Source organism: Copidosoma floridanum, unplaced genomic scaffold (assembly GCF_036245765.1).
Source record: "Copidosoma floridanum isolate Cflo_tuat_1 unplaced genomic scaffold, Cflo_Japanese_pri ptg000030l, whole genome shotgun sequence".
In the NCBI taxonomy this organism is placed as follows: domain Eukaryota; kingdom Metazoa; phylum Arthropoda; class Insecta; order Hymenoptera; family Encyrtidae; genus Copidosoma; species Copidosoma floridanum.
The window spans coordinates 15,851,690-15,866,329 of NW_028321907.1; the positions used below are offsets into that span (position 1 = coordinate 15,851,690).

General features: G+C 43.8%; 1 protein-coding gene across 6 annotated transcripts; it reads left to right on the plus strand.

Annotated features, from left to right (window-relative positions):
* Positions 1–873: 873 nt before the first annotated feature.
* LOC106639661 (uncharacterized) lies at positions 874–14,107 on the plus strand. Of its 6 annotated transcripts, XM_089596305.1 has the most exons (16): positions 2,518–2,787; positions 2,888–3,244; positions 3,314–3,669; positions 3,735–4,503; positions 4,577–4,685; positions 5,569–5,697; positions 6,056–6,862; positions 6,944–9,006; positions 9,085–10,167; positions 10,375–12,180; positions 12,258–12,416; positions 12,501–12,871; positions 12,923–13,270; positions 13,448–13,611; positions 13,847–13,901; positions 14,000–14,107. In XM_089596305.1, exons 1-16 carry the CDS (start codon positions 2,572–2,574, stop codon positions 14,022–14,024), a joined length of 8,817 nt encoding a protein of 2,938 aa, XP_089452431.1. In that variant the 5' UTR covers positions 2,518–2,571; the 3' UTR covers positions 14,025–14,107. The 6 variants fall into 6 exon arrangements, with proteins under 6 accessions (XP_089452427.1, XP_089452431.1, XP_089452429.1 ...); XM_089596301.1 differs by adding an exon at positions 874–1,466 and having other exon boundaries at positions 2,602–2,787; positions 6,056–9,006; positions 9,085–12,180; positions 12,258–13,270; XM_089596303.1 differs by having other exon boundaries at positions 6,056–9,006; positions 9,085–12,180; positions 12,258–12,836; positions 12,918–13,270.
* Positions 14,108–14,640: the final 533 nt, after the last annotated feature.

Genomic DNA, 14,640 nt, shown 5'->3' on the forward strand with positions numbered 1-14,640 from the left:
CGGCTTTTTTTTTCTCCCCTCTCTCTTTTTACTTGTCAGTTTGGGCGCATATATCAAAACAAAACAAAACAGCTGATAACGACGTATATGCTAGTGTACGAGTCAGCTGTGTCTAGGACGCGCGCAAATGTACACCCACACGATAAACGATGCCGCTCATGGTTACTCTACATGTGTGTACTCCGGGGAGTGGGCACAAGATAACTGCGTCGAATGGATGCATATGTATCCATATATAGTGTACTTATACTTATATTACTGGAGGCGCGAGGCGCGAGTCCCTCTCGGATCTCGGATCGACTGCACTATCCATTTTATACATATATGTATACTCTTCTCTCTATTGTACATTTATTCGTTGTGCAGGTGTATTATTTAGCCGATGCCGATGGTATACATTGTACAAGCTGCTGGAAGAATTTTAACTTGATTTTTGGGCGTTAACCTAAGTGCGATTAAATAAACAGCAATTAAATTATTATAAAACTATATCAATAGCACGACAATTACTTCACTGTGGCGAGGGTCCGTTGTTTCGTGCACGGGTTACTTGTTCTGGAGCACAAATTTCGAAAGTAGCGCTTTCACGTTTATAAGGACTGCGCATGCGCAGTTACAGAGCTTTTTTTTTTTTAAAATAAAAAGACCCGCGCAAACTTGCATCGCGTTCAATTTTATCGTCTGCTGGTCAGACAGTTTCTGCTGTCTGTACTCTCCCAACCGATGCTAATCGATTTAATTTCTGCAGTGACTGATTGCAGTTCAAATAAATTTAATTATTTTTATTAATGCAATTAGCACCTCCGATAATAAGCTGCTGGGCGTATAATTAGTTTTTTATCGCCAACGAACATGTATAAGTAACTCCTTTCATTAACTGTGACATGCATACACATCCATACCTATTGTTGTAACTCAACATACACACTTGCATATGTATATTACCTTTACAGATAGTGAATCAGATCAGAACTCTTATCGTTAATTATTGTACTACTTCATCTGTGTTCCCAGTGTTCCTGAGTGAATAATCAGCCAAAGTGTATCATCAATTTTACTTATTCTAGATAACGGGAAAGCTCCATATAACGTAAGGTTCGTGTGCATAATATACCATGCAGAGAGAGGGTTCTTGTGCTGATTCTTTTTAGCGTCGGCGATTTCATAAAAGATTTTATCGGTTGTACTTGTGTACTTATATACGCTCGCAAGTATAGTAAATAGTTTTTCATTCATTTGCATTCAGTGTATACGCTAAAGTATTTGTGAATAGCCGGTGAATTAAAAGTGATATAAGTATATTAAATAATAAAAACGCCGTTGACGCTGGCGGCCACAAGAGCAGCAGCAGAGAGTTCGGCGACGTGGAAGAATATGTCTGCTGACGTGTTGTCCTCGTGACAGCTGCCGTCCTGCACCAGCTTGACCAGTTGTAAAATACTTATGATCGGTATCGAGACCACCAGGTACATATGCCAACACAAACTTTAAATGATGATTGTTATTGTTTACTTTTTTACACTGTTGGTCACATTTCTAATCAAATTTGGAATAAGTAATTTTTTCATTGGATGAAAGCAACTCCGATCAGATGTCAGATTTTTAATTTGTAGACTGTTTTGAGACAGTGGCATATAACCCTTTATGTTTCTTTGTACAGTTTATCATCTACGGTTACGTCATTTTGTTGTAATTCCATTAGTCTGTCTTTATGATAGCGACGATGGCTGAAATGAAAGCATTTTTTTCCTCTAGAGTATTATTTATTAGCCGACACGGTTCTTCGTGCACTAACATGACAATACATGTAGGTTAGTTTTTAACGTCAAACTGTTAAACTGGTATTTATTAAATAATTACACGACATGGGTGTAGCCTTTGCTTTGTGGTGCTAAAATTTTTATCGTTTTGTATAGTTTTTTTAAGACCACTTTGTCTAGTTTTTGTCTTACGAAAATACATTTTTCTCTCATACATATGGTAGTATTTTTTAAAGAGTATCTGTTTGTTGTGTGTATCATTGTTTTGGTTGAGATTTTTTTCACTTGTTCATCAATAAAAATTGTCCATTGTTTTATTAAAAATATAATTGTTAACATTTAGTTTTAAATATTAAAAAAAAATTTTTTAAGTAAAATTGATTTATTGCACATATTGAATACTGTTTTTGTTGTAAATTTAATACTATAAAAATATCATTCATAAAATCAAAAAAGTACCCAAAAATTTAGAAAGAAGTTTTCTTAATGACGCTAGCATAAAAAATTGATCCTTGACTCCATAAAACTTGTTAAATCTAATTTAGATTCCCAAGAGAAAAATATGATGTGCTTGACTGATTTCAAAGTAGAATTATCCCCAGTTTGTGGAAACAAGACTCTGTTGTATGCAAATGCTAACATAATTAGTTTACCCCAGTCACATTCTCATCCAATTAGCTCTCAAGAACGAGAGCAGTGGGTGATACTGAGTCTAGACATTTTACAAACTTTCACTGCCAATGATTGACTCTGGGTGTTGTGCGGAAAAAAAAGTTTTCCTTAAAATTAAGAGAAATTTCGGTCCGTGAAAATGTGGTTTTTTTATATTTTGATTCTTCAGTTAGCAATGTGGGGTAGTTCGGAGGAACCACCAGGGACAATGGAGGCAGGCCCTCCTCCTCCTCTTCCCGAGTCTGTGACCAATTTAAAAGAAACATGTGAACAGAGTAAAAACCAATTAGAATCTGTGAAAGACATAATGCTCAAAAACAAGCAGAGCTTAAAGAAGAAAGAAGAGGAATTACAGGTCATTACCTAATTCTTTTTACTTGGGCTTATGATTTAGTATAATGATATTTTAATAAAAATAACAAATTTTATTTCGTGTGTTTATATTTGTGTTACAGGAGTATGCAAAAAAATTATCTAAATTTAAAACCAGAGCCAAAAGATCTCATCGCTTGACCAGAGATGATACCACATCTTCCAGTGAAAGTACTCCAAAGTCCAAGTCTGATACAACCACACCCGATTTAACTCAGGACGTGGTTGATGACATCAGCCAAGCAAAAACTCCAATAGCCAAGTCTTCGTTGTTGCAAAAAAAATTAGCTGAAGATAGAAAAATATTTGAACAGAGAAGCAAAGAATTAACTGAGAGTAAGAGGGCTGCGGAAGAGAAAGTTGAAGCTCTAAGGCAGCAATTTGAAGAGACATACATTACTCCTGTGTCAATTGTCACCCCTGTACTTGTAACGTCACAGGTGATTATGAATTAAGCCGAATGAAAATAACATGTAAAATACTAAACGACTTGAAACTTTATTTTTTAGACTGCTCATCCGGTGATCGAGTTAAGTTCTGTTCAAGACAAAGATAAAAAAATTACCGAGTTGAGCAATAAGTTATTTGAAATGGAAGCAGCCGTCATTGACCTTCAAGAAAATTTGAAAGAAAAAGATTCAGTTATAGACTCCAAAACAAAAGCCATCACGTTGATGTCTGCAGATTTGTCTAAAAGAGGAAAAGTGACATTGGATACCTTGGAGGATACGAAAGACGAAATGAGATCAATGCAAGAAAATTTCGTACTGGTAGAGGAATCGTTACGCAGTAAAAACGACAATCTATTGAAGCAGCTAGAAGAAAAAACTAGTCAAATATCAGCTTTGGAAGAAAATGTTCAAAGGTGAATTGAAATATATATTTTTGTGTATATTTTGATGTGCTTAAAATAAAAATATCTTTTTTCAGTTTAACAGGGCGATTGGAAGCCCAAATGCAAGCAGAAATAGTTAGTGTCGATTTTTCACGTTCGACCATGGATACGTTAGCTGATACTAGAGATGCCATGAAATTAATGCAAGAAAATTTCGTTTTGATGGAAACATCACTCAAAGATAAGAACGAAAATTTATTAAAGCAGCTGGAAGAGCGTGAAATAAAATTAGCTGAAGCTGAAGCAAAAATCTTGCATCTGGAGTCTGGTCTTGGTATCGAAAAGCAACCAGAGGTCGAAGATTTGATGTACAAAATCGAAAAACTAGAACGAGAAAACCGCAATTTGCAAGATGAAAAATATAAATTACAAAAGAGCATTTCTGAATTGCAAAATCAGATCGTCGTTAGTGAGCCTACAAATAATGATGCCCTAATAGCCGAAAAGGACAGTAAAATAGTAGAACTAGAAAGTCTCCTTGAAGAGTTAAAGAAATCTCATCAAGGTCAAGAAGAGCAGTACAAGACTGAGCTGCAGAAACAAATTGATGAGCTGAATGCTATAAATGTAAATTTGTCTGATAGAATTATCGAATTGGAGAAGAAAGTTGATGAATTGGAAACGGAAAAGGGCGAAATATCTACAAAACTTAGTATCATTGAGAGCGAAGCTCCTAAGGAAGACGACCGTGTTCTGAAACTGACGAAAGAATTGGATGAATTAAATAAAAGCATGATCAAACTGAAAGCTCAGCACAAGAATAAATTGAAGACCTTGCAAAAACAACTAAAGAGCTTTGAGAAGGTTGGTTTATAATATTATTTGAATTTGTTGAATAAAGTTGGTTTTCATAAATTAAAAAAATTTTTTTTCATAGGTGTCCGACTCGAATGCCGAACTGGTTAAGTTAGCAAACCAGATCACCTTGCTGGAAGAAGAGAAAGGTAACCTTCAGCTGAGTCTGGTAGACTTTGATGAGCTTAAAGGTAGGAGCCAGAGCAGATCTGATCTTGTGTCGTTATATATCCATCATCTCCTTTGTTTTATCAATATTTTCTTTTGTAAATGTTATATATTTGATCGCTCTGTCATTTTGCACACATATATTCGCGAAGTTTATTTTTTTTTTCTTTTTATTTTTCTTTGAGAGAGAGAGATGACGTTTGTAAATATTACGTGTGACGTGGGATATTTATTTTTTGACAGACCGCAAGCTGTGCTTATAGTTTTTCTGTTATGGTGATGGATTTCTTAACGATTTGTCGATTAATTTTTTTATTTTTTATTTTTGTTGTATTACGAGATTCCTCGAATTTTAGTACTTCATCCCAATTAAATATTATTTTGAAAAAGAATATGCTGGAAATGAAAAAAAAAAAATGTTTAACATGGAACCACCTTTATTACTTGTCAAAGTTTGCTGAATTCTAATTTCTTTAGGAATAGAATGAATGTTTTTTGTAAAATTTAAGTTATGTGCATGCTTTCTTGTTGAATACCTTGATTAGTTGTCTGCATGTATAATTTTTTTTATGAGCTTCCAAGTCAATATGTGTGTTTAAAATTCGAAGACTGCTTTTTTTTTTTTTTTTTTTTTTCAATATGTACAACATTGTGACGCTACCAAAGTAACAAAGTTGATTTTTTTTTTTTTTTTAATCAAACTCGCCATGAAATAACAATCTAATTTTGCAATGCTTTATAACGCTTTAGTATTCGTGTATGCTTGGAGTAAAAATACAAAACTATTGTGTGATTATTACAAACTGCAAACAAAGCTTACATAATATGTGTTAGAGTATTGTAAAAATTAAAAAAAAAAAACCATACGAATATGAACGATATCGGGAATACGATGTGTCTGCACAGTATCAGCGGGTGAGTGGCAAGAACGCATCCCCGACCTTGAAGGTAAGGTCTCAGCTCAAGCTAAAGAGATCGAGTCGCACATCGAAGCCATCGCCATCCTGGAAAACCAAAAACTGGATCTCATGCAAGGTATGGGTTTTTTTTTTTTTTTGGAGACCAGCATCGCCAATTAGAGATGGAATCGTGACATTTTCGCGTTATTGATTTATTGATTTTCTTAAAGATATACTATTCCATTAATGGTAGTTATACATTCACTATTCTATCCGTATTTTTCCTTGTAAATAGCCAAAAAAAAAAAAAAAAAAAAGGGAAGAAAATTATGCTAACGTATATAACTCTTGCGTAATTTTAATGCAAAGCGTGTACACTTTGCTTGTGACTTTGCGTAGATAACTAAAAGCTAATCGGTAAAAAGTTTTACTGAGAAAGAGAAGAAGAAAAATCGAGTGTTTCTAACAAAAAGAAAACCACTCGGACGTTTCAGAACTCCACGCGGTCAAACAAGAGGTATCGAGTCTGGAGGCCGAGAATGCCGAGTCCGAGAGTTTGCGGGTCACCGCGGAAATAAAGGTCGTCGATCTGGAGGAGCAGCTGGAAACCCTGCAGAAGCAGAGCTCCGAGGATGCCGATCGCGCCGAGCAGCAGCGGCAACTCGAGAGTCTGAGGGAAGAGAACGAGCGCCTCTCCCAGAAGGTCCTCAAGCTCGAAGAGCTCAAAGCTTCGTCGGACGTCGGCTCGACCGAGTCTTTCGTCAAGACCGGTTCCAACGTCGACTCGACCGAATCGTTCGAGGCTCTGAACGCCGATGCCGATCGCGCCGATCTCTTGCGCAAAATCGATACTCTGACCCGGGAGAACGGAGTACTGCTCGAGAAGCTGGCGCGTTTCGAGGAGAAGGGCTCCTCGGACACCGGCTCCACCGAGTCGTTCGAGCGCATACCCGAGCAAGGCGAAGCGAGCTCGCGCCTCGACAATTTGACGCGCGAGAACTACGAGCTCACCATGAAAGTTACCAAGCTCGAGGAGACGCTAGCCGGTCTCAAAGAGTCCGAGGTGCCGCAGTTGGAGCAAGAGGCGAAAGCGCGCGAGGTGAGATCGGTAGATGCTCCGGGGGTTGAGGGCCAGGAGGCTGGAATGGGTTCGACGACAGTGGTAGAGGAGGGCGCCAACGTGGAGGAGCTTTTGGCGAAAATCTGCCGCTTGACGGCGCTCAACGAGAATTTGACGAGCAGCTTGCAGGAGCTCGAGAAAGAAAAGTCCGAGCTCGTCTCCAAGTTGATGGAAAAACCACTCGAGGAAGAGGAAGTCGAGAAAGTGCGAGATGAACCAACTCCGGCAACCAAAGAAGAAAAACTTGGTGTCGAGAAAGATACCGTCGCTCAAGAATTGCACGAAGAGGAGCCTATAATTCCCGAATCAACATCCGCCGTGGAAAGCTCTCTGCTGGTAGATGATGAAAAGTCAGGCGGTGCCGTCGACCAATCGGTCGAGGGTACGAAACCGAGCGAATTGGAGCTCGTGGCAGTGGCCACGCTTGAGGCTGAGATCGCACGGTGCAACGCCGTAATCCACGAACAGAAGGACGCGATCGAGGATCTGCGGTCGAAATTGGCCGACAAGGAGGTAGAGCTCGAACGCAAGTCCGCGCAAATAGCCAGCGACAGCGAGACTTGCGATCTGGACGTGACTTCGTTACGCCGCGAGTTGGAAGACAGCGCGAGCTCGATCGTCGAGTGGAAGGCGAGGTGCTCAGAGACCGAGGCCAAGCTGGAATCCCTGGAGCACAGCAAGCAGGAGATCGCCGAAGGTTTGCAGGCACTGCAGGAAGACAAAAACAATCTGCTCGAAGAGTCCGCGCGCAAGGATGCCCTCGTGAATTCTTTGAAGGAGGAACTGGACAGCACGATAGCGAGTTTCGAGGAGAAATTGAAGGTGCAGACCGACGTCCTTGAATCGCAAGAGGAACTTGTTCATGACCTGAGAAAGAGCATCGAGACTAAGGATCAGGAGCTGCAGGCCAAGTACGCGCAGTTGCAGAGTGACCTGATCAAAATGGACGAGCTTCAGGAGGAGATGGGCAAGCTGTCGGGAAAACTCCAGCAACGAGATACGACTGTAGCGTCGATGACCGAGGAATTGGAGGCCTTGAGAACGAATTCTACCCTAGTGGAAGAGGACTTGTTCGTGGCGAGACATCAGTTGTTCGATTTACAAAAGAAACTAGAAAATACCAAATCTGCAGAAGAGTACGAGCAGCTGGCTGAGAATTTAAACAGCAAGCAGCTCCTCGTCGACGAGCTTGAAGGTAAAATTGCCCAGAGAGTCGCTGAAATCGATGCGTTGAAGGGCCAAGCCAAGGCACTTAGTGCTGAAAACGATAAACTTCGCGAACAGCTCCAGGAAGAGGAGAGAAAAGCAGCGGATCTCTTGGAGAGCAACAGAGGTCAGGAACAGGCGCTTCAAAATGCCCAAAGAACGAGAGCCGATCTGGAGAACCGCTTCTTGGAGCTGCAGTCACTGCACGAGGAGCAGGAATGGCAATTCAGGAGCAACAGCAATGAGTTGCGAGATGCTTACAAGCTGATGGAACAGCTGAAGATCAAACACACCGAGGACATCAACATGTTGAACCGCCGACTCGAGGATTCCCTGGAGGACATCCAGCTGAAGGCTCAGGAGATCGCTGGTTTGCAGAGTGAGCTGGATCAGAAGAACAGTTTGGTGGCGGCCAGCGTATCGGAAGAGGTAAAGTCGGGCTTGGAGTCTCAAGTGGCCGATTTGGAAAAGAGATTGGCAGATGCTGAAGAAAAGTCGCAGACTCAATTGGAGAAGATGAAGAAATATGCAGCCGTTGCGAAGAAGAAGACTGCTCAAGTTGAGGAACTGGAAAGTAAGATTCGCGAGCTAGAGGAGAAGTTGACGTTGGAGAAGAGCGAGAAGGACGCCAAGAACAGCGAGGTGCAGCAATCTCTAACTCAGATCCAAGAGAAGGATAATAGAATCGTGGCAATGGAAGAGGAGCTCGAACGCGCGCAGACAGAGAGAGCCGATGCTGTTCGTGACGTGGAAGCAACCAAGTCGGAACTCACCGAAACTGGACAAAAATTGAGCGCTCTTCAGGAGGAGCTGCAGCAGTTGAACGAGGTGAAGGAACGCGCGCGCGAGTTGGGCGTGCGCATGGAGGTCATGGAAAAGGAATACATGGAGCAGCTTACCCAGATAAATTCTCTGACGACCGAGAACAGACTGTTGTTGTCGAAACAGACCCAAATCAACGAGCGCCTGGAGAACGTCGAGAAAGAATCGGAAGAGCGTCGCGCCCAGCTAGAAAAACTCGAGAAGGAGAAGGAGATCGAGGAAACTCGCAAGACTGAGGCTCAGGAGATTTGCACGCAGTGTGCCTCGCGCGTGCAAGCTCTCGAGGCTAAACTGCAGGTATTGTCCCTTTACATATATAAATATAAATAAAAACATTATCATCATCCTTATCACGTGTATATTCTTGCGTTACAGGAACGTGACGCGGAGATCGAAAATCTTGACAACGAACTGCACAACTCGATCGGTAATCTCGTGCAGATGCAGGAGAACTTGCGACTGAGTACCATTCCGGACAACTCGTTGCAGGAGTCCTACAACGAGCTCATGGCGCAGTTTAACTCGCTGACAGCTGCAAACGAGGAGACGAGGACGAAGTACGAGGCGGCGCTGAGGGAAAATTACGAGCTATCTCAACGAGTGTCCCATCTGCAGGAGCTCAACACGACAATGCAGACTAAACTCGAGGAAGTTGAAAGAGAGCTTGCAAAGGACAAAGAAACTGCAGCAGCTTTCGAGAGCAAGCACAGTCAGTACATTGATCTACTGGAGCGGTTCGAGAAGCAGAAAGCAGAGCTCGAGACGTCCCAATCTGACCTTCATCAAGCACTCGCGGCCAGCGAAGCTACCCAGCGTGAATTACAGGGCAGGATCGAACAGCTAGAGGGAGACAAGCAGAACCTTGTTCGAGATTACGAACAGCTGAAACAAGAAAAGTTGAATCTCCTGCAGGAAGTCGAACAGCTTAAGAGTACTCAACAGAACGTCGTCGTGGACGAGGGCTGGGGATTAGATGCTACCTCGTCCGTGTTTGATGTCGAAGCTCTATCACAGCAGCAGCAGCAGGCAGCCAACGAAACCGACCAACGGCAAAAGAGAGACGTCGAGGAGTCGCTCAACGAGACACCTCCTCTGTTCGACGCTTCGGTATTTGGCGCTCCCCCAGCTCAACCTGTCAGCGCTGAACAACAGCTCGAGATCGGAAGACTGAGGGATGAGGTGAGTGCACTGAACAGACAAATAGAAGAGAGAAAGCTCGAGGTGGAGTCAGCGCAAGTGCATCTGAACAGCGAGATCCAGCAGGCGAGAGAAACCATCGAGTCGTTGACCGTGGAGCTACGCAATCTCAATGCAGCACGCGCAGATCTGGAAAGTGCTCTCTTGGCCAAGGACGCGGAGGTGTCGGCATTGCACAACGAGATAAAGGCAGCCAATGACGCACTGGCAGCGGCAAAGGTAGATTACGAGAAGCTGTCCGAAGAACTGGAACACAAGAACGCGTGGATCATCTCAGCGACGAACGAGAGGGAGGGCTACCTGGGTCAACTGGAACATTTGAACCTCGAAAAACAGGAGGCCGAGCGCGTCGTCGGTAACTTGCTGTTCGGCACCCCGGGTCTGGACGAGTCGTCGTCGCTTGTGCAAAAACTCCAGAGCTTTGAGATCAAGCATGGAGAACTTTTGTCGGAATTGGAAGCGGCTAAGAATGAGAATCAAGAATTGTTGGCGGCTCAGGAGGTGCACAGGGTCAAAATCGTTCAGTTGGAGATGGAAGCCAAGACGAGCGGCGATAGCGCGGTGATCGCCGAGCTCGAAAGTAGAGTCGCTCAAGTTGTCAGAGAGAGGGAAATCCTGCAGTTGCAAGTGAACGACGTAGCTCGCGCCTACGAGGATCTGAAGGAGAGCACCGCAGCTCTGAAGAACGTCCAGAGCCAGCTTGAGGCTGCGAATCAAGAGAAGGACCAACTGTTACGCGAGATTGAAGTTCTCCGTGCTAGCCAGGAGATCAAAGTGGAGAAGAGAGAAGCGCAGCAGGTCAAATCAGCTCCCGCTCCGACGTCCGAGTCGATGTGGGAGGATGACGAAGACCCGTGGGGATTCAACGACAAGTCGGTCGAGCCCGAGCAGCACGTTTACATTCCCGTGGTTCCGAGCACGGAGATTCAGCTGAGGCTGAAGGTTGACGAGCTCGAGGAGAAGCTTAAGGAGTTAACGGACGAGAACGCCAAGCTTATCGAGGAGGGCAAGACCGCGCAAGTGAAGAACGTCAAGTACGTGAAGAAGCTGAAGGAGTACAAAGTGCAGTTTGACAGTTTGCAGCGCGAGCTCAAGTCGCAGCGGTCGATAGGCGGCTTAGGTGACCTAGATTCCGCGATCGAGGAAGAGTTCAGGGCCCAGATTGCGAGTCTCGAAAAAGTCTTGGTCGAGACCAGAGAAGAGAACAAGAAGCTCGTCGTGGAGAAGGCCCAGCTGCAGACAAAGACGCAACAGCTGGCAGACACTCTGAACGAGAAGAAGTTGCGGCTGGACGAGCTGAGCATGGAAATTGCTGTCAAGGACAACGAGCTTTCGAAACAAAGATCGGAACTTGAGGAGCTACGAGGCGTGGGGGACAAAGTTAAAGGACTTGAGCTGTCGATCGAAGCCTACGTGATGGAGGTGCAAGAGAAGAACGAGAAAATCAACGAGCAGCAAGCCAAACTGAACGACCTCGAGGCCACTCTCAACGATAGAGAGCAGCAGGAAATCGACCAGTTGCGATTCGATCTGCAGAGCAAGATGAGCGAGCTCGAGGAGGTCAAGGGTAAGCTGGAAGCGCTAACACAAGAGCAGAGCGCCAGCACGCCGAAAGAAGTTGTCAGCGTGCAAGAGACCGCGGTGCATGAAGATGACGTGCCCGTGTTTACGTTTGGAAGTGATACCGACGATGATCGGGAGCTGAAAAAGCTCAAGGCTGAGCTGAAAGCGAAAAACGACGAGATCGAGCACCTATTGTATTCGCTTAACGAAGCTAAGACGACGCGGATGATTCAGGAGTTGCAGGATAACGTGAACGCGCTGTACAACGAGAAATCTTACTTGGAGGAGCAGATAATCATCAAGAACCAGGAGATTCACGCCCTCAAGACGCAGCTGGACGGTCGGCCGGCACAGCAACAGCACGAAAGAAGAAAGCGATCGTTAGGAGAACAGGAAGAACTTATGAGACTACAGAATGAGCTGCACTCAAGAGACCAGCAGATCAACGACCTGAGGTATTTACTCGCAGAGAAAGAAGCTCAGCTGAAGGAAACCCTGCCAGTAGCTGAGGAAGCAAAGTACAAAATGTACGAGAACTTCCAGGAAATCGAAAGTTACAAGTTGACCGTAGATGAGCTGCAGGCCGAGGTCGCGAGTCTACGTGGTCTGGAAAGATTGGCTGCTGAAGATAAGGCGACGATCGAAAGATTAAACTCTGAGAAGGAGACGGTTCGGATGGAGGCTCAGCAGGACCTCGAACGAATACTATTGGTAAGTCTTATCATGGATTTTATAGTGAATTTTTTTTTCTTTCAGCAAATCACAAAAAATATTATGTTGTTCTTTAGGAAAAGAAAGACGAAATAGCAAGTATAAAGAAGCAACTGGAGGAAGAGAACCAACGTTTGATGAGTGACCTCGGTTTGCGCGAGCGGGACGTGGAAAATCTGAAACAGCAGCTGCTGGAGTTGGCACAGTCGAAGGACAGCCACATTGAACAACAGCTGGCCATGATGCACAACGAGTTGGATCAGTGCAATCGAGATAAGAAAAATTTAGAGCAGCGGTTGCTGGAGGTCGTGGAGTACAAGGACAACCAGGTCGAACACGAACGAGCAAGGCTGCAAAAGGATATCTGGGAGCAGGATCAAAAAATTGTCGAGTTGAATGCCACAAAAGAGGCGGACATTAACAATATGCTGGTGCAGCTGAGCGAAAAGAACGCTAAAATAGAAGAGCTCGTTGCTCGGAGTGGAGATCAAGAGAATCAGCTCGCAGCCTTGAAGAAGCTCTTGGAGATAAGGGAACAACAGATCAATGGACTTATGCAGCAATTGGAGGAGAAGAGCAGAGAGTACGAGCTTATTCACAACGCGCTGCAGCGACACGTGTCTAAACCCGAACAATCTGCAGAAGTGCAACATCTGGTACTTGAGAATCTCTTGTATCTTACGGAACAAACGTTAGATTGTCATTTTTTTTTACACAATTTTCATCTGCCCTTGCAGCAAAGTGAATCCGTACCAGTCGAAACGGACCGAGAGCTGGATCTTGCGCTGTACATGTTGCATCAGAGGGACGTGCGATGTGAGGAACTAGCGCTCGAGCTGACGCAGTTGGTTGACGAACGAGATACCCTACAGCTGAGATTGTCGAATGCGCTCAGGGTGAACGAGGAGCTGAAAAAGTATGCGGATACGAGTCCGCCGAAAGATCCGTCACAGTCGTCGAGTGCTAGTAAAGTCGAGGCCGAGCCCCTCGTTGAAAATCCCTCGCCTTCTAAATCCGAAGGCCCGGTCGAAATAGCCAAGGAGGCCATTGACTCGCCCATTGGCGAGGACAAGAAGGCTCTTGCTCAGAAGTATGTATCAGTAATGATTATTTTTTTAACCCTGGTATACAATACTTTCCCGTACCTCGCTTTTTTGTTTGGTGCTTTGTATACGTGTGACCCATTCAAGTATTTACATACATCAAACTCTTGCACGTAGAATTGTGTACAAGCTAGAATTTTTTTTTTTTTTAATTCCCTCCCCAGGCTATCGCAGTTGAAAAGTATAGATCACGGGAGAGACGTACGATTGAAGGACGATCGGGAGCAGAGGCACTCGCAGCAAATGATGTTGATGGCTCACAAGGATGTGCTGAGTAAACTGCCGCCCGAAGCTGCGGCTAGACTGGTCAATGCCAACTACACGCTCTGTAAGTATTATTATCGACAAGTTTCACTTGGATTTCGAAAATGAAAAAGAGAAAGTGTCGTACGTTTAGTTTTCCACAATTATTTGACCGCAAGTAGTACATAGTGTATGGTTCATTTCCCGCCATCCATTGTAAGCAGCGCAATATTGCTAGATTAACCGATGTGTTGACCTGTACTGATTATTGAACTTTACTATTGGAATGAGAAATTTTATTTTTTTTGTACCTCTTGCAGCGCGAGACGTTCAGAGTCAATCGAGCGTTCTAATGAACTGGCTGTGGGGGAAGAGGTAAGTAAACACGGATTTCAATATTAATTCAGTCATTAGAAATCTTGCAATACTTTTACGATGCTGCCGATACTTATTTATATACTTATTTATATCAGCACGCCGAAGGTAATGCACATGTGATAGAGGAAAAAACGCCAGATGGAAAATCAGAAAAAGAGCAACCAAAGGAGTCGAAAGAGCCAATGGAGGTGGAAAAAGAGGAAGAGGTGGAGCATCAGTAGCAGTAATCGAAGCCTCTGAGCTTCCCTGCCCGTTTTCAATTAACATTCCACGCTTGAAGTCGAGTCAAGGCCAAAGAACATTTTCTCTCCCTCCCGAGAAGTAAAGAGAGCGCGTGTGTGCAGAGCAAGAGAATAGAGACTGGGATACTCTCTTTTTCTTCGTGCCACTCGTAGGTCTACATGTGATCGATTTACCGAAACGAGCTTCGACATAAAGACTCTTAAATAAAATACGAACCTGCGAAACGTCCTCCACGGAGTCCCTTGTAGGGATTCCCTATTTCGGTCGTGCTTCCTCTCGGGCTCGCCTTCTCTCGTCCGTTTATGTGCTGATGTAAAAGGGTGACACGGCCACGTGTACTATACCACTCTACTAATTAACTACCACTACTAATACGTACGTTACTGCGCCTCGCAGTCGTACCCGAATGTATAAAATATATTAGCAAATCATTATTATTTTTATTAAAGATAAAAATATGAAACATTTGTATCATACGAAAAGAGACCATTTG

Bases quoted from the DNA above. Each gene is read 5' to 3' on its own strand.
- LOC106639661 (XM_089596300.1), top strand. From the start codon at position 2,572: ATGTGGTTTTTTTATATTTTGATTCTTCAGTTAGCAATGTGGGGTAGT. The intron at 13,271-13,447 runs GTATGTATCAGT...TTCCCTCCCCAG, and splicing joins AAGAAGGCTCTTGCTCAGAA to GCTATCGCAGTTGAAAAGTA. The intron at 13,902-13,999 runs GTAAGTAAACAC...TATTTATATCAG, and splicing joins AACTGGCTGTGGGGGAAGAG to CACGCCGAAGGTAATGCACA.